The sequence below is a fragment of the Takifugu rubripes genome, chromosome 18, assembly GCF_901000725.2.
Source record: "Takifugu rubripes chromosome 18, fTakRub1.2, whole genome shotgun sequence".
NCBI lineage: Eukaryota > Metazoa > Chordata > Actinopteri > Tetraodontiformes > Tetraodontidae > Takifugu > Takifugu rubripes.
In genome coordinates this window covers 6591956-6616352 of record NC_042302.1, presented here as the reverse complement: position 1 = coordinate 6616352, position 24397 = coordinate 6591956, and the positions used below count along the sequence as shown (strand labels likewise).

General features: G+C 46.6%; 4 protein-coding genes across 5 annotated transcripts; all 4 read left to right on the top strand.

Annotated features, from left to right (window-relative positions):
* Positions 1-12: 12 nt before the first annotated feature.
* On the top strand, positions 13-10857 carry ano6 (anoctamin 6). Its single transcript, XM_003972894.3, has 20 exons — positions 13-319; positions 1747-1817; positions 2469-2597; positions 3652-3717; positions 3794-4081; positions 4147-4260; positions 4341-4456; positions 4542-4676; positions 5620-5725; positions 6328-6388; positions 6529-6674; positions 6827-6904; positions 7283-7511; positions 7584-7753; positions 7821-7918; positions 7997-8124; positions 8462-8667; positions 8742-8938; positions 9005-9110; positions 9189-10857. The coding sequence occupies exons 1-20, from the start codon at positions 178-180 to the stop codon at positions 9408-9410; spliced, it is 2808 nt and encodes a 935-aa protein (XP_003972943.3). The 5' UTR covers positions 13-177; the 3' UTR covers positions 9411-10857.
* A 156-nt stretch (positions 10858-11013) lies between these two features.
* LOC101067720 (high affinity choline transporter 1-like) lies at positions 11014-16389 on the top strand. 2 transcript variants are annotated; one of them, XM_029825436.1, is made up of 10 exons: positions 11503-11830; positions 12203-12283; positions 12883-12977; positions 13196-13495; positions 13701-13856; positions 14433-14581; positions 14795-14938; positions 15030-15183; positions 15266-15483; positions 15571-16389. In XM_029825436.1, the coding sequence occupies exons 1-10, from the start codon at positions 11787-11789 to the stop codon at positions 16066-16068; spliced, it is 1839 nt and encodes a 612-aa protein (XP_029681296.1). In that variant the 5' UTR covers positions 11503-11786; the 3' UTR covers positions 16069-16389. The 2 variants fall into 2 exon arrangements, with proteins under 2 accessions (XP_003972942.1, XP_029681296.1); XM_003972893.3 differs by lacking the exons at positions 11503-11830; positions 12883-12977 and adding an exon at positions 11014-11291 and having other exon boundaries at positions 15571-16388.
* A 521-nt stretch (positions 16390-16910) lies between these two features.
* Positions 16911-21849, top strand: pwp1 (PWP1 homolog, endonuclein). Its single transcript, XM_011613403.2, has 15 exons — positions 16911-17120; positions 17297-17355; positions 17463-17638; positions 17754-17839; positions 17969-18065; positions 18169-18279; positions 18370-18500; positions 20037-20110; positions 20257-20353; positions 20427-20488; positions 20559-20670; positions 20860-20950; positions 21092-21213; positions 21299-21404; positions 21476-21849. The coding sequence occupies exons 1-15, from the start codon at positions 17055-17057 to the stop codon at positions 21571-21573; spliced, it is 1488 nt and encodes a 495-aa protein (XP_011611705.1). The 5' UTR covers positions 16911-17054; the 3' UTR covers positions 21574-21849.
* Positions 21850-22294: 445 nt separating this feature from the next.
* Positions 22295-23434, top strand: mrpl42 (mitochondrial ribosomal protein L42). The gene is made up of 5 exons (XM_011613402.2): positions 22295-22449; positions 22677-22740; positions 22831-22915; positions 23057-23220; positions 23313-23434. The coding sequence occupies exons 1-5, from the start codon at positions 22371-22373 to the stop codon at positions 23356-23358; spliced, it is 438 nt and encodes a 145-aa protein (XP_011611704.1). The 5' UTR covers positions 22295-22370; the 3' UTR covers positions 23359-23434.
* The last annotated feature ends 963 nt before the right edge of the window (positions 23435-24397 follow it).

The following is a 24397-nucleotide window of genomic DNA, read 5'->3' as shown; positions in this document are numbered from 1 at the left end:
TCGGTTCGTCAAATATGAGCGAACAACATTTTTACGCGCTGTTCCCCCGCCTCTGACCCCACCCGATCCACTTCCATTCTTTCAAGTCTCAGCACGATCTGGCGGATAAACTTTGTTTTCGTGCGTCCGTGTCTGGATGTAAAGACTGAGGAGACCGCGCAGCAAAGTTTTAATCCGATGCGCAGACGGCCGGAAACGGACTTGATTCGCCTTTTTGACGCTCCGGCACCAGGGAAGATGAACGGCGGCGACCTCACGGAGACAGAGACGGAGGAGATGGAGGGTGATGTCGAACTGGCCATTATACACGAGGACGTCGGTGAGAAGGCAGCTTAAGTGTGTTGCAAGAGACGTGCGTGGGTGTGCGGGTCCCAATTGAACTAAATACCGGTCAACGCAATTATCAGATTAGCCCTGTCGGTCTCTTGGGGCAGCTCAATTCAAACCTTTGCCAAAGTTGCTCAGAAGTGCTGGATCAGCCTATAAAGTGTATGTCTCGCGCGCAGCACCCGGTTCTGTTGGACTTTTTCATATAAATCTACTGAACATGATTGTTTCTGCTCGGTCCATCCCAAAGTTGTGGATCCATCTGAAGGTGGAATTTTGGAGATAAACTTTTCATCAGTGCTGTGACGCAGAAGGCAGAGCAGCTGGTGTGTGTGTGTGCGTGTGCGTGTGCGGGGGGTCCACACTCAATCTCCACATTCCTGAATTATTGTCTGATGCTAACAACAGATCAGTTTTCTCCCCTTTGTTTCCTGCGTGTTTTACATCCACGTGCTCGCAAACTGTATCTGGAGACCTATTTTGGGATGTCAATCTCCATGACACCGTGACGCCCAGACACGTGGTCCAACGTGCAGCTCAGTGCACAGATAGTGCTGCATCTACAGGTGTCAGGGTGATACTGGTGTTGGGTTTGCTCTTGAGAAATGTCTTAAACATGTAATTATTGGCACCGCGGTCGAGATCTGTACATTAGACTGTGTGTGTGTGTGTGTGTGTGTGTGTGTGTCATGGAGGATATCCTCCTGGGAGGAAGCAAGCTGTGGGTGGGAGGGCCTGGCACAATCACTGACTGGTTCATGACTCAGTAAGAATTTCAAAAATTGCAACCTTGAAAGCCTTTAAAATAAATAAATAATAAACAAAAATAAACATGCAGCGAGGACGATTGCTCCTGGGTCGCTCACTTTTGTTGAGATCTGTCCTGCTTTCATCCGGATGAGCTATTAACATGTTTTAAGCCACATCTCACTTTAACAGCTGCAGCTGGAGCTTTCCTTTGAATGTGTTGTTGCCATGGATACTAACATCTGGTTCCAATTAGTTGCCTTCCATACTGGAACACTGGAGATTGTTCCCTACTTCCCGAGTCCCGAGATGATGCCTGAATCTGGATTATTGGTTTATTATATGGGTTTAATGTAGCCGTGGCTGCTGAATCGAGCTGCTCATGCTACAACTGCAGCACAGCTAACAAAGCTGTCCAATATTTACATTTTTAGACTGTTGTGTTGTCTCAACATCAGCACAATATCGTTTTATATAAGGATATTTCTCCAGTTGGTTAGTTTCATCCACATTTACGTACCGAGGGCACGATAAATCTTTGCAGTGGAGCTAATTAAGAAACAGAAATGATGATATTACCTCTGGTGCATCATCATGACTCCAGTAAATGTTCACAGTTGTGAGCTTCTTCCTGTTTTCTCTTATTTCTGATTTTCTTTGGTGTGTTTGCAGTTTACCCGGAAGAGTTTCTGCCAACGTATCAGACCATCAACCAAGACGCAGCATTATCAAGGCCAAGACTGGTGAGTCTTAACACGTGTAGCTGCTGCGTTCTTTCCTGGATTCCTGGTGAGATTCAAACGTTTGAACCCTTGTGGGACGTCAGTTTCTGTTTGCAGTCGTGCTGCTGTCAAAATAATGTCCAGGGCGACATCGCTTATGCATTTTCTTACTTAGAACTACAAGAATTAGGGACGTTCAGCTCGCTAAATGCTAGTATTGTACATTTTGGGGGGGATTTTAAGGAGCCCGTGCGATATTTTACTCCCAAGTTATTGATGCTTTTTAAGCAGGAAACCATAAAAACAAGAGTTTGATTGATGGCTAAATAAACCAGTCAAGAAGCTCCTGGAGCCAGATCTTAATTACATCAGCAAATCTGATGTTCCGTTGGTTCCGACTGATGGTTGGAAAGATCTGCGAGCTTCACGTGAAACTAGCGAGCTCCTCATTAGCTGGCACGAGTCTGGCTGTGTGGACACAGTCGGGGCGGGCGAGATCACGTCTGTTGACTCATCCCGCGTCCCAGTCTGGATAAATACCGTGGCGAGGGTCAGCCCCGCAGTCGGCGCTCGGCTTCCCTGCCTCTGAGCATCATGTACGACATCATGGAGGAGGAGGTGTTGGAGTTCCAGGCGGCGGAGCTCCCTGACGAGCCTCGTTTCTGCTCCCAGGCCGAGTTCAACGACAAGCCCGACTCGCTGTTCTTCAACGACGGCGCGAGGAAGATCGACTTCATCCTGGTGTACGAAGACGAGGACAAGAAGGAGTTCGAGAAGAGGCACGCGTACCAGCGGCGCAAGGTAGCGTTCCCCTAAACTATTTATTACACGCAGCCCGTCGAAGGTCACGTCTTTATCGCCACGGCGACGCCAACTTTTAATACAATTTGTGACCTCAACAGGTGTTTTTTTTTGTTTCCTTTACTTCGAGTTTCCGCCTTTCCCGTTTGTGAAGGGAGTTTTTATTTGCAGCGGGATCACGTCTGAGGTTTTGACTGGCACCGACGTGCACGCTCGCCACGCCGCAGGTCCGTTTAACCCCTTCAGGGTTCCAGCTGTCTTATCAAAACCCGCTCGTCCAGCCTTTGTTCCAGCGATCAAGAACTTATTTACATCGGGGCGAGGGAAGCTGTCGCTATGGAGACCAGTTGTGTTTCCTCCTTGTTGTTGCCACAATAGTTGGACGTGAGTCACATTAAACATGTGACAATTTGTCGCACATAATCAGGAACTTTTATTTTGAAGCCGATCCGAGCCAAAGACCAAATCCATCACGGCAGCCTTTCGCAAAGGATTTGCCGTGCGCGCCGTTTCCCGTCAACGCTGGTGTAAGACAGTCAGCTGTGATGTCGCAATCACAGCCGCCACACGATTGCACAACGAACCCCGTAGATTGTTGCTACAGCAGCGGGGAAGGTTTAGCTGGCCGGGTGCAGACCAAAGATTTGATAAACCTGGCTGCGGGAGGGCGTGGCGATGTTTGCTAACGTGCTGGAAATGATCCCAGGGTTTCTCCTGAACATCAGAGAGGCAACTCAGACCCTGCTGCTCTGAGGAGGCTGCTCAGCGGCTGCCCAGGGATCCTTTAGCTGACCGTTTCAGGCTGCTTGCTAGCAGCTGAGCTAAGCAATTGCAGTGTCTCTGCTAACCGCTAGCCAGCTGGTTCCTGCGCCACCAAGCAGGCGGAGCAAGTTCTCCGCACAAAATCCAATTAAAGAGATATAATAAACATGTAATAGGGTCCAAAGAGGGACAGAACTCAATTATGTTGCCATCCCCGACCAGAATCTGGTGAGGCTACGGCTCCAGATTGAGATTAGCTTTAGCCCAGAGCTGTTCTCCTGCTTCTCTGCAGAGACGGAGAGAGTATTTTGAGGCCAGTCTGATGAAGATGGGCCTGGAGCTGGAGGCCACACAGTCCGTACGTATGCTGCAGTTCTCCCACCGCGGCCTGTTACTGTCACATCACCCCCCCCCCCTCACCCACGGTCCCGCAGGTCATCGACGACAAGCTGATGTTCGTGAAGGTGCACATGCCGTGGGACATGCTGTGCACCTACGCCGAGGTCCTGCACATCAAGCTGCCCATCCAGCCCAACGACCTGTCCTCCCGCCCCTCGCCGTGGCGCTTCTTCGACTTCATCACCAAGCACTTCTACCCCAACGAGGACCTGATCAAGAAGGAGGCGGACTACTTCACGGCGCCCTTCGAGAAAGACCGGCTGGAGTTCTTCCACATCGCCGACAAGGACAGCTTCTTCACGCCGTCCATGAGGAGCAGAATGGTTGGGACGTGGCGTCCGCGTCAGGGTCCGCGTACGAATCCCCGCTGATTTCTCCTTCTTTTCAGGCGTATTACCTTCTGAGCCGCGCTCCCTACGAGATACGGGGCAGCGTGAAGAAGTTCGGCATCAGCAAATTGCTGGACAGCGGCGTGTACAAGGCAGCCTACCCCCTCCACGATGTAAGGTCACGTGACCCGCTAACACCCACGTGTTCCGGGGCCGAGCAGGAGGTTGAAGCTTCTCTGTCGGCTTCTTTTAGTGCCAGTTTAACGTCAGGACGGAGGATCCCGACTGCCCCAACGAGAGGTTCCTGCTCTACCAGGAATGGGCTCATCCCAAAAGCTTCTACAAGATGCAGCCCCTGGACCTCATCAGGTGACCACAGAGCGGGAGCTGCTGTGATTAGCTGGAGGTTGGCGCTAAACGAGTTACGTTGTTTCTTCCGCGCGACGTCCCACAGGAAGTACTACGGGGAGAAGATCGGCATCTACTTCGCCTGGTTGGGGTTCTACACGATAATGCTCACGCTGGCCGCCATCGTGGGCCTGGCCTGCTTCATCTTTGGATACAAGACTCAGGAGACCAGCACGTGGAGGTCAGGCTCAGGCTCCCCCCTCTAGCTGCCCCTGCTCTAGCCCCCTGCCCGACCACCTTTATCAAGCTGCCCCTACTTTAGCCCCCTCCCCGACCACCTTTATCAAGCTGCCCCTACTTTAGCCCCCTCCCCGACCACCTTTATCAAGCTGCCCCTACTTTAGCCCCCTGCCCGACCACCTTTATCTAGCTGCCCCTACTTTAGCCCCCTGCCCGACCACCTTTATCAAGCTGCCCCTACTTTAGCCCCCTGCCCGACCACCTTTATCTAGCTGCCCCTGCTTTAGCCCCCTGCCCGACCACCTTTATCTAGCTGCCCCTGCTTTAGCCCCCTGCCCCACCACCTTTATCAAGCTGCCCCTACTTTAGCCCCCTGCCCGACCACCTTTATCTAGCTGCCCCTGCTTTAGCCCCCTGCCCGACCACCTTTATCTAGCTGCCCCTGCTTTAGCCCCCTGCCCCACCACCTTTATCAAGCTGCCCCTACTTTAGCCCCCTGCCCGACCACCTTTATCAAGCTGCCCCTACTTTAGCCCCCTGCCCGACCACCTTTATCAAGCTGCCCCTACTTTAGCCCCCTGCCCGACCACCTTTATCTAGCTGCCCCTACTTTAGCCCCCTGCCCGACCACCTTTATCTAGCTGCCCCTACTTTAGCCCCCTGCTCCACCACCTTTATCTAGCTGCCCCTACTTTAGCCCCCTGCCCGACCACCTTTATCAAGCTGCCCCTACTTTAGCCCCCTGCCCGACCACCTTTATCTAGCTGCCCCTACTTTAGCCCCCTGCCCGACCACCTTTATCTAGCTGCCCCTACTTTAGCCCCCTGCCCCACCACCTTTATCTAGCTGCCCCTACTTTAGCCCCCTGCCCGACCACCTTTATCTAGTTGCCCCTGCTTTAGCCCCCTGCCCGACCACCTTTATCTGCTTCTGTGACCCTGCAGCAAAGAGGTGTGTGACCCCGAGATCGGAGGGAAGATCGTCATGTGTCCCCAGTGTGACAGGGAGTGTAATTACTGGAGGTTAAACAGCACCTGCGAGGCCTCCAAGGTGAGTGAAGCTGTCTGTCTGCCTGCCTGCCTGTCTGTCTGTCTGTCTGTCTGTCTATCTATCCATCTATCTATCCATCTATCCATCTATCCATCTATCCATCTATCTATCTATCCATCTATCCATCTATCCATCTATCCATCTATCTATCTATCTATCTATCTATCTATCTATCTATCTATCTATCTAGATGTATAAAAATCACCTCGCATTTTTAAATAAAGAATATTCTTGTGTGTGTGTTTTCTCACCAGTGCATCCACGTGCTCGTCTGGACGCTACGACGGCGCCCGTGTTTAAATAACTGCTAATCATTAACTGGACGGTGGCATAAATAGCTCAGCTTTGTTTTTGTAGCAGAGTCGTTACACGTTTAAATGCAAACCGGCTGGAAAAGGTTGAAATTACTCTCCCAGGACGGCTGTTCTGTCCCAGCTGAAGTGTATTAATGCCCAAATATTACTGTGGTTAATTATCTCTGCAGGAATTGGTTTATTCATTTAGAGTTAGGGTTAGGGTTATTTTTCTCCTTCATTTGATGACAAAGCTTCATATTTAGACAGTTCTGACCTGAGTTTTATCTTTTTCTTCCGCCTTTGCAGAAACTCTGTATATTTGACAACTTCGGGACGCTGGTTTTTGCTGTTTTCATGTCAATCTGGGGTCAGTCTGATCTTCCTATTTCAAAAATGGGCCCTTTTTTTTTAATCCTCTGTTTTAATCCACAGTGAACTTGATGATTAATGGAAATGTTTTAAGCTGTTCACAATGCCATGTTATTTCCTGTCGCCTTCCTGCTGCAGTGACGCTGTTCCTGGAGTTCTGGAAGCGCTACCAGGCGCAGCTCGAGTACGAGTGGGATACTGTGGAGTTTCTGGAGCAGGAAGAGCCGTCTCGTCCGGAATATGAAGCCAAGTGCATCTACGAGAGGAAAAACCCCATCACAGGGGTAAATCAGGCCTCACACAGTTCACCCTCCAATCACACAACGAGACATTCATCCCATAATACTCTCACTAAATATGGAAGTGGCCTTCAGCGATGGTTTTTGTGAGATTAAGCTCGACTTCTCATTTTTGTTCCCTGTTTGTTTTTATTCAGGTCAAAGAGAAAGTGCCTTACACAGGCTGCGGACGGTGCGTTCGGGTGTCTCTGGGGATCGGGACCGTCATATTCTGGGTAATTTAGATGATTTTAATCAGAACGATTCACTGAAAGATGAAACTGTGTGATGTCGGCAGTTATAACTGTATCAAAATAATCATTTCAGTGAATTTGTGGTCATCTTTATTGTTTTGTATTTAAAATGGTTTGAAGTCATCAAACATAGTGGTTCTTCTTGAGGTCATCGAGATGATTAAAAATAGGACTTTTCCGGGTTTTCCGTCCTACCAGGGAGATCCAGGTGAAAGTTTCTACCTGGTAGGATGTAAAACCTGGATTGCAGCCCTTGAGGACCGGGTCTGGACATCTCTATATATCCGATGTCAATTAATGTACTTAATATAAAGTAATTATTCGTCTTTCTATAAGAAGGAATACGTGTTCATGCCGTAGATCCTGTTGATCCTGGCGTCCATCGTGGCCATTACCGTCTACCGCCTGGCTGCGTTTTTTGCCTTCTCGGCCCGACTCCGGGCTCAGGACCTGAAGGAGCTGGAGCCCCTGAAGGAGTACGTCACCCCCCAGATGGCCACGTCCGTCACCGCCTCCCTCATCAGCTTCGTGGTGATCATGATCCTCAACATCCTCTACGAGCGCGTGGCCATCTGGATCACCAACTTCGGTGACTCCCGAAGATTTCCGCGTCCTCCGGTCTTCGGTTTCTGTCCGTTTTTAACCCCTCACTGTCCGACAGAGCTCCCGCGGACAAAGACGGACTACGAGAACAGTTTGACCCTGAAGATGTTCCTGTTTCAGTTCGTCAACTATTACTCCTCCTGCTTCTACATCGCCTTTTTCAAAGGGAAAGCCGTCGGCTTTCCTGGGGACCCCGTTTATATTATGGGAAAGTACCGTAACGAAGAGGTACGCCTGCTTTTTTTATCTCCTTTGTCGCCCCAACTGGTGTTGAGGGTTTCATTTTCGCCTCTAGTGCGATCCCGGCGGGTGTCTGATCGAGCTGACGACGCAGCTCTCCATCATCATGGGTGGAAAAGCCATTTGGAACAACATCCAAGAGGTCTTGCTCCCGTAAGGACCCGACTTTTCGGAGCAGATTTCCGCCTTTCCTTATGAGACCGCTCGTCATGAGGCCGCTGTTTGACGCAGGTGGGTGAAAAATCTGATCTTCCGCTACTGCACCAGCGCAACGGAGAAAATCATCCCTCGCTGGGAACAGGACTACCGGCTCCAGCCTTATGCCAAACTGGGGCTCTTCTATGAATATCTGGAGATGGGTAAGAGGCCAACTGTTCTACATGTGCAGCTGCTCACGCAGCTGTTAGAAGCGCCCTTGTCAGGGGTCACGTTCAACAACTATTTGACATCAACGTGTTTAAGGTGTGACTGTAATTCCACCGGTGGCCATTGGGTGGCGCGCGCCCCCTGCTTTAGCGGGAGCGAAAACGTGAAAAGGCGGTTAAATTGTTTGAAGTGTTGAAGTGTTAATTTCAATGATATGACAGGGGTGTGTGTGTGTGTGTGTGTTGTAATAAATGCCTCTCAAGAAGGGTGAATGCCGCCCTTCTTTATTCTGAGTTCATCTCAGCAGCGTGTGTAATTACATTCTGGCAGTGATCCAGTTCGGGTTTGTCACCTTGTTCGTCGCCTCCTTCCCCCTGGCTCCCGTCCTGGCTCTCGTCAACAACCTGTTTGAGATCCGGGTCGACGCCTGGAAGATCACGACCCAGTTCCGCCGAGTGGTCCCAGAGAAGGCTCAGGATATCGGCGCGTGGCAGCCCATTCTCCAAGGCGTGGCCATACTGGCCGTGGCAACAAATGTACAGATGTTTTAAAAATCAAACCGCGGGCGCGTTTTCACCGGACTGAGCCGATCAAAATGTTGTGCTAACAGGCCATGATCATCGCCTTCACGTCAGACATGATCCCTCGCCTCGTCTACTACTGGTCCTTCTCCGTCTTCCCGTACGGAGAGCACGCCCAGCACACCATGGAGGGCTACATCAACAGCTCGCTGTCCGTATTCAACACCAGCGACTTCCTCGAAGACAGCCGGCCCTTGGGGAACTTCACCAACATCCCCAGCTGCAGGTGCGATTCTTTATTCGCCATCATTTAGGGGGGGGGAAATGAAATAAACCTGCTTTTGCTTCCCAGATATCGTGATTTCCGCTTTCCTCCGGGCCACCCCCGGAAGTACGAGTTCGACATGCGTTACTGGCACGTGATCGCCGCCAAAATGGCGTTTATAATCGTCGTAGAGGTGGGAACGCATTCACACACGCACGCAGAATGATGGCAGCCAAAAACCCAACGCCTGCGTCCCGTCTTCTCCACGCAGCACATCGTCTACCTGACCAAGTTCGTCCTGTCCTACGTCATCCCGGACGTGCCGTACGCCGTCAGGGAGCAGATGAAGCGGGAGAAGTACCTGACGCAGGTCATCCTGCACGAGACCAACCTCAAGCTGGTCACCAAGCGCTTGCGGCCGGTCGCCAACGACGATGAGATCAAAGAGACGCAGGCAGGCTTGTCAATGGAGGAGTTGGACCCGGATTTGTGAGATTATCGGGGATGATTCTGACCACGACTACTCGTGGGAGTTGAGACGAAGACGCTGCTGGACAAGGACAGGAGCCGCACGAACAGTTTAGCCTGCTGCAGGGGGCGGAGTTACGCCCCAGGAAGACGCCATTCTGTGAAAAAGAACTAATCAGATTAGGAATGATGTCCTTCCTACGGAGTCTTTGTCCTTGTTGCTGCACCTCCGCCAACATCAATCTAACTTGAAAATCTACATTTCTTTTTTGAGCGAAAAACAGGTGGAAACACTCGAAGATAAATCGCCGTGGGCTCTCGCGTCGGTGACATAAAAGGTCAACTGGACCGTTGAAAGAAGCCGGAAGACCTTTGGCCTCTCATCCTGAAAGACTTTTTCCCAGTTTGGCTCGTTGAAACGGTCGCCCGCCCTCAGCCGAGTCTTCGCGGTCACATGTCCCAGCTGTTTCCACCCAGGAGTGAACAGCTGTTTACCTATTTGGGGAGAGGAGTCAGCACTGTGATATAGGTGGAAGAGAAAAAGCTCTGCCTAAGCCCCCTCCCTGTTTAGGCATGAGCGACCTCTGACCTTGAGGCGCAGCCCAACAGCTGATTCCTTTTGGGAGCAGGGAAACCAAAGAACCGCTGCTTTCAACAGTCCAGTTGACGCTTCGCTACACCTTTATGTAAGACTTGAAGATCAGCATTTATAAAATGTCCTCATGCATTGAGCTCAATATTTGGTAACAGCACTGGTGTGTCAGAAGTGGAAAAATGCAATCACTTTGAATCAGTTTCCTGTGTCTACACCCATCGCCTGGAGGTTCCAAACATGTCACATAAATAGAATTCATCAGTATTACTCACCCAGACTCCCCCCTTTTTTATTTTTTAAACGTCTTATCTCTGAACAGTGGCGAGACCCCTGGAGCCAAAGGAACGGACCCAGTTCAATTTCGTTTGGAATAATTGGAAAGTGTTTGAAGTGTCTATATTTTACATCGCATTTGTTCTTTCCTTCCATTTTTCCTTACACTTGTGGTAATTTGAGACATTCCCGACATGTTTTGACAGTATAGGTATGTTTCCATCACTTGAGAGTAACCCATCCATCTCTTCTGGAGTCTCCCCCGCAAAGTTAAGCAATCGTTCATGCCCGATTTCACAGCCTCCACCCCGTTTTTATACACGCAAATCACCCACAAAAGACACCGTTCAGTCAACCACAGGACCCTCTTCTAAAACTTAAAGAACGTTCTTTTCCGCCCCATAACGAACGGGACGCATGGTGGAAACGCAGCGTTGAAGCTGTCAAGCAACCACTCCCAGTGTTGTATCATAGTCGTGGCTGTTTTCCAGATGTTTGTCATCGAATGCATCACGCATCATGTAACTTGGCAACATACCAGCCGTGTTTTATACACATATAAAAATGTTTTTCCATTTTTACAGATTAAAAATGTACATAATTACGCTCCTTTATTCAACTGTGTGACATCACGAGGATCGTTTTGCTGCTCCGGGTCGGGGGGGAGGTAGTCCGATCCGTAATCTGATGTGGAATCGGACTGCCTCGTCGCAGGTACCCGCGGCAGCCAATGAGAGCGAGCCGATTTTGGACGCGTCACAACCGGATGTTGCGCACTGGCGAGTATAAATCGTGCTGGCATCGTCCTCGCGGTGGAGTTTTCCATCATCTTCTCGTTTATTTTTTTTACTCCCCTCCCCCTCATACCCTACCATCCCCAGTTCGTGTCCTCACTGAGAATTTTGCGTGCGCCGGGACCGCCGAGCTGCCGACGTCCATCATCGTCCGTTAGGTTATCTTCCGAAATCACGTGGAATTGCGCGAGCTTTCCCTGAGATCTCGTGGTCCAATCGCCGCTGCGTGGAATCGTTACCAAAGGTGTGTCTGCCGCCGCGTTCCGACCGCTCCGTTTATTTTCCATTTCAAGCGGAATAACGATGCAAAAAAAATTGGTTCAAACCCCTCAGGCAAGGGGTTTAATCTGAAATCTCTTTTGCCTTAATTTTGTCGCCCTCACGTGTTTAATGACACATAACGGATCAAACAGAATTGTGTGCCTTGTCGTCCCAGTCACGGAAGAGGTGAATAATCACGATTTTATGACCACACGAGATCTCTGCGCATCATTTTTAGTCCGTCCTTGATTTTCTCCCGATGCCACAATGCCTTGGTCCTCGTGGGGCCACATCAAAGGGTTTTGAAGGGGATTCCTTTGTTGCGCTGCATGGCTGACATCCTGACTGCCATTTTTTTTTTTTTTTTTTCTCAACATTTAATCACTCGGAACAAATCCTACTATAACTTAAGGGAGGGACAAATGCCGTTTTATACTCTCAAGATCGCAAATGTGAAGTATATGGGCGCTGGTGTCACATGACCTCTATATGCCTGGCTTGGTGGAGGACAAGTCCGGCAAAGTAGGTAGCAAGAGTTTGGAGGGACAAAAATGGTGGAATTACGGGTATTGGGTGTCAGGGGCCACTCCGGTCCAGGTTGGGGTGTCTGCTGTGGACAATAAAAGCCTTCTGCTCTGAAACCTCTGGCCTCCTGGTGCTTTTTGGAGTCATTGGAGTTTGACAGCTTTGAAACTTGGCGTCTTTGTGATATACACTATTTATGGCTGGCAGTTGCACAAGATTGAGACTCCAAAATTCCATCTGCATGATTCCTCGCCTTGAGTTGAACAACAAAATAATTTCTGCCAGTGCACGTATACACAAGTCCTCCCAGGGGGAAGACATAAAGCAGGCGTGGCCTTGTTTTAAGCAGCTCTGGGGTCTCTCGTGCAGGAGGAAAAGACGTCAAACGGCTGGACCCTCATTCCTGCGTGGGCTGTTCCCAAGGACCTCTGCTCCCCAGCACCACCCCAGGTAATAAAACCTTAATATGCAAGAAAACTGGCTTCCCACTATTGTGATTGTTAATGCTAAATGTCACAGGTTCTTTAATCTTACAGTGATCCCGGGACAAGAAAACTTGTGTAGCTGGTTTGCCAAAAAAGTCTGGCTGCTATCACTGATCCAATATCCAAAAGCCGATGTCCCAGCAGTTGGAAGTATTAAAACAAGCAGAGTCGGGCTTGATTTCACAGTGTTGCTTAAAGAAAACACCGGAGCCGCATCCATAAATGGGGGGGTGAGACCCTGGGAAAATCCACGCCGGCATCTTCCCACCTTGGGACGCGACTGGGAATAACATTTCTAACCTTGAAAGAATGGTGCCCTGCAGAGGAAGCTGTTTGTTCGCCGATCCTCAGCTGTCGCAGGCATTTTCATAACAGAGCAGGTTTCACAGGGGGATTGTATGGAATGGCGCCAAGACTTGTTAAAGGTTCTCATATGTAATGAGGGCGTGGGCACAAAGGGGCTCGGAAACAAGGGAGGTGTTTGCGTTGTTAAATATCCAATAACAGTCTGCAAATAACCTGCAAGATCTGCCACAGTCACTGTTATATGGCATATTTGCTTAGGAGAGAGATCTTCTGGCAGCTCCAAGAGGGTGAAAATTCCCCTGGTTACCAGCACCCATGCTCACGGAGGGGGGCATCTGAGTCGCACCCAGGAGGTTGGTGCAGGAGGGAAATAATCCACAGGAATGTAATCCTGTTTAAGTGATTTGAGCGTGGAATATAACAGTTTCAGGGAACTATCTACTGCTCATTTTCGCCCCCTTGTGGCGGATGGGTTTCTACCTTTCATCCAACCTTCGTCTCATAGGATGGGGGCACTGTTTCTTCTGATGTCCACATCCTGTTGTGTCTCATCCCTGTCCTGCGTCCCCAGATATGGAGTGGAACTGGCCGGTCCTCCTCTCCATGGCCGTGTTTTACTTGGCGGTCCTTGGTATCGGCCTGTGGGCCTCCAAGAAGGCCAGCATCGAGGAGAAGAAGTGCACGGGGAACATCAGCGAAGTGACCATGGTCGGGGGGCGGAACCTCAGCCTCTCCGTCAGCATCTTCACCATGACGGCCACCTGGGTGGGAGGTGGATACATCGTGGGATGCGCCGAAGTGGTTTACAATCCCAAAAAAGGGCTGGTTTGGGCGTTGGGACCCATTGCCTTTGCAGCTAACCTCATTTTAGGTGTGTGGTGTCAAACACAAACATGCAGTCGATATTCATATATTCAAATTAAGATTTATACACCAAAGGAGGCCTTTCTTTGTGTAGTATAATTAGTTTCAAATAAAATATTTATTGTGCTGTTGCACTTGATGTTGATTGACCTTACTTGGGTAACCGTGCAAATGTTCTTCACCACCACAAATCTTTGTTTTTGTGACTTCAGGCGCGCTCTTCTTTGTGAAACCCATCCGGTCAAAGCAATACGTGACCCTCATGGACCCGTTTCAGCAGAAATATGGAAACGTGGTAGCCGCTGTGCTCTTCATTCCCAGCATCATGGCCGACATCTTGTGGGCAGCCTGTATTCTGGGTATTCTGGGTAAGTCAGGAACGACACTCTCGCAAAGTCGGCCTAATGACGAGTAGAAGTAGTTTCACGGGGAATAAACCAGTAAGAGTTGGTTTGCAGGTCACATGTTTCGACAGAGGGACTTTCGGTTCCTCCCCATAGAGGCCAAAGGTTGTACAACTTCTCAAAAAAAAGATCTGCTTTCAAATGTGAAATTTGACCAATCGGAACAGTGCGCAAATTTATTTTTGGTGCCCTCAAAGTGTCGTAAAAAAAAAAAAAAAAACCTAACGAGGGAGTTTAAATGTCGCCTGTTGCCAATTCGGTCCTCAAAACATCTGGTTGCTGCAACTCAGGGGCCCAAAAAAATTTGGTCGTAAAAGGGGGGGTCACTTGCAGCTCACTAAAAAAGCCTGCGGCACGTCAGACAAAAGTAGAGCCACGTGCGCTGTGCAGCATGTCCGGGTAAAGTTGTTCATATGGATTTGATTTGACAGGAATGTCGTGGGGTTTTAGCTGAGTAACAAAAGCCGTTTCATTCTATTGCTGATGAGTTCTGAGCCTTGACGAAGTAACTGAGTTGTGCGCTTCACTGTGTGTTGATAGGAGGGACATTAAGTGTGGTGATGAACACCTCCTCTTATCTGTCTGTTGGCATCTCGGCTGCCGTGGCGATCTTCTACACTCTGATGGGCGGATTGTACTCTGTTGCCTATACTGATGTCATCCAGCTTATCTTTATGTTCTTTGGCTTGGTACAAACACTACAGTTCTATTGAATTGCAAAGTCCTTTTTGTGCATCAACGTGCTAACGTGATAAAACTGGGGAAGTAAAGTGTTAAAAGAAAAGAGGGGGGAAAAAAAGTCATTTTGACAAACACGGGATTCGACCGATTGTCTGTTTGTCAGTGTAATATTTGTAGCTGTGTGGGGCCTTTTAATGTTCTGTGTTTCTTCTCATTTCCAGTGGTTTTGCGTGCCTTTTGTCCTGACAAGCCCCTCCTCTGCTAACATCACCGTTGCCGCGGTAACCAAGCTGTATCAGGAACCGTGGATCGGCAAGCTGGAGGTGGAAGACGTGGGGTGCTGGATAGATGAACTCCTGCTGCTGGTAACGGTTTTAAACGGCGTCAGCTGTTCAGGGATTTAGCATTTTTATTTATTCGGGCATTTTAAGCTCTGACGCAACACCGTCTGTGCAGAGCATCGGTGGGATGTGCTACCAAGCTTTCTACCAGAGAGTCCTCTCCTCAGCCAGCGATGTCCAGGCTAAAATCACCTGCTATGTCGGGGCAGCTTTGTGCCCAATTCTGGGCCTCCCGTCGCTCATCATCGGAGCCGCGGCAGCATCCACCAGTACCTACGCTCACCTGCTCCCAAGATCCCACGACAATCTTCACGTCCGATGTTTTAATCGCGTCTCCTTCGTTTCTTTCAGACTGGAACGAGACCAGCTACGGCACCCCCACGCCCTTCGAAATGGGCCAGTCTGGTAACATCTTACCGATTGTCTTCCAGCACCTTTGTCCGCTCTACGTGTCCCTGATCGGCATCGGCGCCCTCGCCGCCGCGGTGATGTCTTCGGTGGACTCCATACTTCTGTCTGCCGCTTCCCAACTGGGGCGGAACATCTTCAAAAACATCGTCTATAAGCAGGTAAACCTCCACATTTGGGCAAATGTTAGTGAAGATGGTGGATAAAAACAGTTAATCCTTGAATCCAAACCCGGTTTCCTGTTTCAGGCATCGGAAAAATGTACCCTAGTGGCGATAAAGGTGTCGATCTTATTGTCTGGACTGCTGGCGACCGGCCTGGCCATGACCACAGAGGCCGTTCACCTGCTGTGGATCTTCAGCGGCGATGTCTTGTATTCAATGATGACGCCTCAGGTGATTTGCATCTTTTACCTGCCCCGGAGCGTGAACGCATTCGGAGCTACCTGCGGTTTCGTCTTGGCGTTGCTGCTTCGAACTCTGGTCGGCGAACCGCTGATCCGGCTTCCCGAGCTGCTGCCGCTGCCGTGGGACAGATTTCGAGAGGACGGTTCCCGGCAGCGCCTGTTCCCGTTTCGCACCGCCATCATGTTCATCACGATCGCGACGATCATACTGGCGTCACGCTTCGCTGTTTGGCTGTCCGGGAAGAGGCTGCTGAGAAGAGCGCCCGCTAATGTACCGGACAAAAACATTCATTACATGAGGGCACTTACCACAGAGGAGGAGAAAGTCCAGACTGAATGATGCCATACATCAAGCATATGCGTCAATACAGAAAAGGATCATTAAAGTCGCTGCCGTGATTACCTCAGGTCACTGCTTTAATCTTCTCCTCTTTTCGTGTTCTTTCTCTGCCATTTATTGTAGTTGATACGATTTAAGTTGTATTCATCAGTCCGTACTGTAAATTTGGAAAAGGTATTATGACCAAAGTATTGATCCTCCTGAGACAGTTTCCTCTTGTCACATTTATTATTCATTCTGTGGGTTGTTTTTGTACTAAACTTATTATTTTAATGAACACTGAATTAAAAAAACAAAACAAACAAAAAACACTTGAATTGCAATTTGTTCTTTTTAAAATGTATTTATTTATAACTTTAAACATGTTTAGGTCAAGCCTGATGTCTGATTACATAAATAATCTACAGTTACACTCACGTTATTTAAATTTAGTTACATCAAATGAAAAAAAAGGGGGGAAATAAAGAGTGCAAGCAAAAAAGGATTTAAAACGTTCAGACACTGACTCCATTCCCACCCAGTGTTTGCTCTTCTACTTGTTATATTAACAATTCTGAACCATAATCTTATGGAATTTAATACAGCATTTACCAATATATATGAAGACTAAAAAATATATATATAAAAACTATATATGAAGCAGTAAATGTGTGTAGATTCTCAATCATCCAGGTCATAGTTAGCCAAAGTAGTTTTCTGTGTCAACTGGACTGTTTTTTTTCGCCTTCAAAAGAGAAGAAAAACAGTCCAGTTGACACAGAAAACGACCTTGGATGAAGCAGTAGGATTTTTTTTTATTTTTGATCGGGCAAAGTTTTAAACGTTTGATTAACGTCATCATCTTGCGACAAGGGGACCTATTGGCTCACATGCGAGCTGTGGTGGTCAATGCAGTAGAATTCGAATTTGAATTCCATTCAGTAATTACAACAAGGTTGAGTGTTTTATAATACTTTGGTGGATGAACAAAGCATAAGATCTCTAAAATGAGCTCACAGATTACTTGTGTCGCGTGGGTGAGCCGAGGCGTTGCCAAGGAAACTCCGGACAAAGTAAGTACACGTCAAGCTACCTAGCAAACAAGTATGTAACTTTGTCAACACAGCATAAAATAAGGAAATTACGCCTTGTTTTTGATCTAAAAAGCACAGTCCGATGTTTATGATACTGTTTTTAATGTGTTTGCTCAGAGTTAGGGATCATTTTAACCCCTTTTGTTGTTATACAGGTTCAGTTAAACCAAGACGAGCTGCAACGAATCATTATAGAAGCAAAGGAGGAGCTGGGGTGTGTTAAAATCACCTATTTTCTTGCCTTTTCCACAGTGCTGAAATGTCACATTAGTGAGCATTAGTGTTGGTTATTGGCTTCTAACATCTCCTCCGTTGAATCAGAGAACTGGCACCCGGGGATGAAGAGGAGGACGACGAGGGAATTGAATCTGAACATAATTCTAACAGAAACTTGGGAGACGTTCTTCAAGCCTCTGCAGATGGCAGCAAACAAAAAAAGGGTGATGATGACGACCTGGCAGAATATGAACTGGATAAATATGACGAGGAGGATACAGGTAGAAATGAATTCAGACTACTTTTGTAGTTCTTGACTTTCCATCCTTTGCTGTCTCTGTTTAACATTGCCGCTTTGTAATATCTCCCAATGTGTTCTACTTGTGACCCCTTTAGTGACAGCTAATCTCGGCGACAGTCTAGCCGGTCTTACAGTCTTCTGTTCCAATGAGGAGGATCCTTACATCACCCTTAAAGACACAGTGAGTACCTCCTGAGCTTCTCCTGGACACATTTAGTGGAATACGTGTTTAAGTGTGAATATACCAATTTTATACACTCAAATTTTTAACAGTCTTGTTCAGTTTTAGTGTATTATTTCTTCCTACTAGGACCAATATGAACGAGAAGACTTCCAAATCAAGCCCAGTGACAACCTCATCCTGACTGGCCGGGCAGAAAAAGACTGCTGCAATTTAGAAATCTATGGTAGCTATCTTCTTGTTTGACAGCAACTTGTTTTAGAATAGAAAGTGAATCGTAAATATATATATCCAAGAAGTTATAAATGTCGTCATATTTCTCTTCACAGTTTACAACTCTGAAGAGGGGTCTATGTATGTTCATCACGATATTCTGCTGCCAGCTTACCCACTGTGTGTGGAATGGCTAAACTTTGATCCAAACCCCGGAGAAGGCCCCGGTATGAATGTTTTGCTAATCCCATTTGTTATCTTGTTCTTTCTCTGGTTGTCTTTGCCTGACAGAATTCCGCTCTGGGCTTTTATTACAGCCAACTATGCTGCTGTAGGCAACATGACTCCTCAGATAGACGTGTGGGACCTGGATGTGGTCGACTGTTTAGAGCCAGTTTTCACGCTGGGGAGCAAAAAGGCCTCCAAAAAGAAAAAGAAGAGCAAGAAGGTACACCAGTCGAGTTATTATTCATTCCACGGTTGCAACAGGGCTATTGCTCTTGACCACAGTGGTTCAATTTCTGGCCTTGCTTTTTAATTATTTTGCATTGGACAAATAGGAAGTTTGTGCACATACCTGTTTCGAAAGTGTACTTCCACCTTCCTTCATCAGTACAACAAGCTGGTTAAGATAAGATCAGATTTACTTTATTCATTCACGTAGGGAAATTGAATTGTAGTGGCAGCATGGACATAAAGAATATAAATATAATATATGGACACAAATAGCGGCAGGTAGAGTTAAACGAGCATATAAATAGAATAAAAATAAAGTACAAATAAGATTAGAATTTAAGCATAGAAATAAAAATAAGATTAGATTATTAAACATATTTACATAAGCATGCAATAAAATAGAAATAAGATGAGAAGATAAACATAAAAATAAGATTATTAAACAGTTGATGTAACTGAATGGGTTGAAAGGCGCCTGAGCTGCTGCATTGATCCAGTCAAGAGAGCTCAGCTCTGGCAGGAAAGGATGAATTATAGAGTCTAATGGCAGACGGCAGGAACGACTTCCTGTACCGTTCCTGAGAGCAGGAGTCTGTTGCTGAAGCTGCTTCCCAGTTTGTCCACTGTTATGGAGGGGGTGGGGGGGATTGTCCATGATTGTCCGCAGTTTCAACACCATCCTGTCCCTCACCACCTCGTCCAAGTTTGCCAGTCTACAGCCAACAACAGACCCTGCCTTTTTAGTGAGTTTGTTAAGTCTGTTGGCATCCTTTGCTTTAATGCCTGCACCCCAGCACACCGCAGCAAAGAAGATGGTGCTAGCCATGACAGGCTGGTAGAACATGTGGAGCATCCTGCTGCAAACTCTGAAGGACCTGAGTCTCCTGAGGACGTAGAGTCTGCTCAGGGCCTTCTTGTGAACAGCATCGGTGTTTGTGGACCACTCCACTTTATTGTAAATTCCTATTTGAATAAGATTTTCTCTAAACTAATGTACAACGTAATTAATGCTTGTGCAGAAAAATGACTACTTCTCTCCAATTTCTAGTTTTTACCTCTCATTTAGTGTCCTAAAGGAGCGTCTGAGCTCTCGGCGACCTTATCTCGTTTTCCATTCTTCCCAGAGACAAAGCAATGCTGGAGAGACAAACAGGATAGATGATTGTGATGGGTCCAAGGTTAGCATCTTCTGTTTGGGATAGCTAAAAACAGATTGGCTGGTACCATATATGGGTAAAGCTAGCCAGTGACCTTCCATTTGCCTTATATGCCTTTTGGAACGAATGTCTCATCAGAATCGGTGCTGGTACTGTATGAATGAACTGCTGCTGCTGCATTGGTGTCACTTCTCCTGATATCAGTAAAACTGATATCAACACAAGTCATCTGAGTTTCCTGTGTGTCACTTTAACAGTCTGCAAAATGTCCACAATGCGTACCTGTGAGCAGCGCCATCTACTGGTCCGGTATTGTAATAGCGCCCTTTAACATTTTCAATAAACTATGTCATTGTTGTCTTTGTGGCCAGGGAGCCGCAGCAGCAGAGCCTGTTGAGGGACATACTGATGCCGTTCTGGATTTATCCTGGAACAGACTTGTCCGGTCAGTGTGTCTCCATTTATAGCTCCATTCATAATTACGCTTTGCCAAATCGTGCCAGTGTTTTAGTAAATGCAGTCCTCTTTGTGATCGGGTTTTTTTCCTCAGCCGATTTTTATTTTCACCACATGTGACCTTGTACTCCCCAGGAATGTGTTGGCCAGTGGATCAGCGGATGAAACTGTCATCTTGTGGGATCTTTCTCAAGGCAAACCAGCCACGACTCTACGGAACCACACCGATAAAGTATTACACAGACATAATATTAATCCTCACGGATTTCAGTTTGTAAAAACCGTTTGTTTGTTCTTTCTTTTAGGTTCAGACTTTAACTTTCCACCCCTTTGAGGCACAGACTTTGATATCAGGATCATATGACAAGTAAGTGAAGAGCCACTTTGACATTAATTTGCTGAAAAAGGGTTTTTAATGCAATGTCTTGTTTGTTCAGGACAGCAGTCCTGTATGACTGCCGGAGTCCAGACAGCAGAAATCGGACCTGGAGGTTCAGTGGACAGGTGGAACGTCTGGTCTGGAACCATTTCTCACCCTGCAACTTCTTGGTAGGAGCTCAGATCCAGAGCAGTGATCAAGGGTTCTGATTTTTTTTCATTACAATTCTGCATATTTAGTCAGTCCAGTCAGTTTCCACGGTGGGTTTAACTCTCTAATCTATCAGATAAACGAGTCTGTTTTAATTCAATGATGGACTCTGAGCTAACAACGCTCATTCACTTGTTCCTCTGTTTCAGGCCAGCACAGAGGACGGCTTTGTCTACTGTCTAGACGCTCGCACTGATAAACCCGTTTTCACGCTGAGGGCTCACGATGAAGAAGTTTCAGGTCAGCAGAGGTGTATTTTATTTTATCTAGAGAGCTACGCAGCAAAAACAGCCTTCTATCTCAAAACAAATATTTTTGTGGTTCATTGTTTTGTTTCCCAGCAAGACTATTAGTGGTGATAATAAAATAATGTTTTTCCAGGTCTGCAACTCAGTAGTCAGATTAAAGGGTGTCTTGTCACTGCATCAGCTGATAAACATGTCAAGATATGGGACATCCTGAGCAACAAACCCAACCTGGTTCATTCCCGGGACATGAAAATGGTGAAAAGAAGCACATGAATGACACCTGAGCAGTGTCCATGTCAGATTCTGGACTTGATGGTTGTATCTCCCCGTCTGTCAACAGGGCGTTTTGTTCTGTGCTTCCTGTAGCCCTGACCTGCCCTTCGTTTATGCTTTTGGAGGGCAAAAAGAAGGCCTGAGGGTTTGGGACATAAGTGATGTTGCAGCAGGTACGGGTCTCTCTCAGCGGATCGTTTTGCGGTTGTGTTTCATTCTGACTGTTCTGGTTCTTTCTTCACAGTGTCTCAGGTGTTTGGTAATCGGGAGCGTTTTGTGGCGACCTTAGAATCACAGGGGTCCAGCACTGCAGCAGCAGCAGCAGAGATGGACGTCTTATAGGGCCACTGTGGCTTCATCTCTGAACTGAGCATCCCTGCCTAACTGCTCTGATGATTGGGAATCTTCTTTTCATGGATGAATGACTGTAAAGCTGCAATCATCAAGAATTTCAGCTTTTGCAGAGGTCAAAGAGGTTCTAACATCCCTGAAGAACTGCTTTGGTGTATTCATGTTAATATGTGTCATTTTAATCACTGAAGACATGTTAAAGGACTGGTTTACCTGCGTTCATTTAGATGAATATAGCCATTAAATACTTATTTTCTCCATACATTTACAAACCTAATATATTATTCTACATAGTTTTTCATCTGAAACTGGTTTCTGGACCATGACAGTGAGTCCACTGTACTCCAATGATCGCCACAGTCACCAGATTCCAGTCTAGTAGAGAACCGGACAAATCTGCAGCAACAGTTTGATGCTACCATGTCCATATGGGCCAAAATCTCTGATGAATGTTTCCAATACCAGAAATTAGGCAGTTATAAAGGCAAAAGAGCCTCCATCAACAACAACAATGAGTCAATATCAAGGCTCGCCATTAGATGTCAGGTTTAACACAGATATGATAGCTATCTTTACATTAGAACTTTTAACTTCTGTTTAAATAAAATTAAGAAATTCTATCTTAAAACTTGATCACAAGTGTTAAGTCAGTTTATTGATATTAATTGCAAAAATAAAGTTCCTAAAGGAAGCGGGTTTTACGTTTGCTTTAGCAGTGGAACCCCAGTGCGTGTGCTGCTTTCAAACACGGAACTGTTAAAGTGACGCACATACCGGAAGAAACGAGCATGGCGTCGGGTCGTTTGTGCATCTTGAGCCGAGTATTAACACGGCTTACTAATGTCACCGCATTACACTCTGCACAAAGTAAGTCCAATAGTTTCTGAACATATTTTTTTTTTAAAATTGTATTCATCTCGAGCAGAGTTAGTTGACTAACAGACATCTTGACGACGAGCGTTAAAGCTAACTGGCTAACCTTCACGTTTCCATCCTGTTTATTGTGCTCTGCAGTTGGTCGAAATGGGACGTTGTAACTTCACAGTTATTAGGAGTTTTTTCAGCTAATATATGTATTTGGTTGTCTGTTGCAGCATGTTTAGTTCCACTGAGGCAGCAGTCCAGTACCAGAAGTCCTTCAATGGATGATCCCCACTGGTAGGTTCACAGATTCCTTTGAAGTATTGGTCAGCTTGACTTGGTTATGATTTTAGTTTTTGCACTAACCCTTTATTTTCCCGGTTGCAGTAACGTGGAAATCGGCGTCACATCAGATGGGAGCACAGTCGTGTGTTACCATCCCGCTACTGACATACCTTATGAGTTCACACAGGTGAGAGTGTTTGCTCCAATACACCCACCACCATTTAGTGACAAAATCATAAAACAATATGTCATTTGGATGTTAAAGGAAGGTGTTTTTTTCCAAATGGTCTGTTAACTATCATTAAGCTGGATCTACGCTATTTTGCAGCCTATAGAGCGGCCCGACCCTCTAACGAACCCACCTGAGTCCCACGATCAGGTACTGAAGGCCCACCTCAGCAAAGAGGTGCTGAGCAGCAATAAGGGGCCATCGATAGAGGAGCTGAGCAAGATGTTTTTTACCACAAAGCACCGGTGGTATCCGGTCGGACAGTGAGTACACAATATGTCTGCTTTTCAAAGGTATTTAGGGTTGAATATTTTCCAAAGTCTGTCTTTTTCACCTTTTTTCCGCTCGTTTGCAGATACCACCAGAGGCGCAGAAAGAAGGATCCCCCAAAGGACAGATAGTTTAAGGTTGTTCCAGTGATGAAAACCATGAGTTTTGACCCTAATGATGTGTAATAAATCAATATCAAGTTGGTTATGTTTTGACCCAGTGCTGCTTGTCTGAAACAATTTAAATCATACCTTTATTTGGAGTATATTTTAGGGAAATCAACGTTCCTCTGACATGTTTTAATGCACACATGTCTCCAGATGATCCATTTTACTAATTACTGACTATTTCTGAATAATGGTTCATGTAACAAACGACCAAAGCGTTTAATTTGTATTAGTCTGTTTCATGGGGTTTTTTCTTCTATTGACTGTGTGTTTATTTATTTTTAAAATGTGTAAAGTTTTATGACACCTGAATTAAGTTGGAACAGCAAAACAAGGTCAGTTAAGATTTAAACAGATTAAGCTGAACTGAAAAATATCTCAGCAGATAGGCCTCATTCTATGCCTTTTGTAGTATTAACTAAGATAATGTTAAAATCTACCAAAACAAAACTCCAGTGTAAGTGCTTAAAATACATTTATGTGATTGATGTTTACACGCTAAGAGCTGGAACGCATTTACGGTAAGTAAAAATAAACACATTTTCATCATAAAACAAGCTGAGTTTAAAAATAGAATTAAGCCAGTGATGAAGAGGAAATGGCAAAAGCTTTGGACAGAGTCAAGACCAACAGATTTACAGCACATAACAGAATGTAGGAGAAACGAGGTCCTGCCACTGGAGCAAGAAGATACATCGCAAATGAGTTTGAGGCATACATGCTTAAATAACACGAATTTTATGGTACAAAAACATGAAAGGGGAGATTGTGAACACAAAGGGTGGAACAAGTCCTCTTCCATGTCCAAGGTATCAGACACAGAGATCCACACTAAAATAAACCTTTAAAAGTAATGAGATACCGTTTATTTTAACAGAGAAATATAGAGAATGTTGCATTTAGGGCGATAAATAGATTTTTAGAAGTAACGTGACTCAGTAGTAGTCGGACCTTAGGGTGTTCTACTCTACATTCCAGTCCAGGAGGTGGCGGTAATCCCCAT

Excerpts from the sequence above, each read along its gene's own strand:
- mrpl42 (XM_011613402.2), top strand. The coding sequence starts at position 22,371 with ATGGCGTCGGGTCGTTTGTGCATCTTGAGCCGAGTATTAACACGGCTT. Across the intron at positions 22,741-22,830 it reads TCAATGGATGATCCCCACTG|TAACGTGGAAATCGGCGTCA; the intron begins GTAGGTTCACAG and ends TCCCGGTTGCAG. Across the intron at positions 23,221-23,312 it reads CGGTGGTATCCGGTCGGACA|ATACCACCAGAGGCGCAGAA; the intron begins GTGAGTACACAA and ends GCTCGTTTGCAG.
- LOC101067720 (XM_029825436.1), top strand. The coding sequence starts at position 11,787 with ATGACCTCTATATGCCTGGCTTGGTGGAGGACAAGTCCGGCAAA. Across the intron at positions 13,496-13,700 it reads TGCAGCTAACCTCATTTTAG|GCGCGCTCTTCTTTGTGAAA; the intron begins GTGTGTGGTGTC and ends TTGTGACTTCAG. Across the intron at positions 13,857-14,432 it reads CTGTATTCTGGGTATTCTGG|GAGGGACATTAAGTGTGGTG; the intron begins GTAAGTCAGGAA and ends GTGTGTTGATAG.
- pwp1 (XM_011613403.2), top strand. The coding sequence starts at position 17,055 with ATGAGCTCACAGATTACTTGTGTCGCGTGGGTGAGCCGAGGCGTTGCC. Across the intron at positions 17,356-17,462 it reads GAAGCAAAGGAGGAGCTGGG|AGAACTGGCACCCGGGGATG; the intron begins GTGTGTTAAAAT and ends CCGTTGAATCAG. Across the intron at positions 20,489-20,558 it reads ATATCAGGATCATATGACAA|GACAGCAGTCCTGTATGACT; the intron begins GTAAGTGAAGAG and ends TTGTTTGTTCAG.
- ano6 (XM_003972894.3), top strand. The coding sequence starts at position 178 with ATGCGCAGACGGCCGGAAACGGACTTGATTCGCCTTTTTGACGCTCCG. Across the intron at positions 5,726-6,327 it reads GCACCTGCGAGGCCTCCAAG|AAACTCTGTATATTTGACAA; the intron begins GTGAGTGAAGCT and ends CCGCCTTTGCAG. Across the intron at positions 7,754-7,820 it reads GAAAGTACCGTAACGAAGAG|TGCGATCCCGGCGGGTGTCT; the intron begins GTACGCCTGCTT and ends TTTCGCCTCTAG.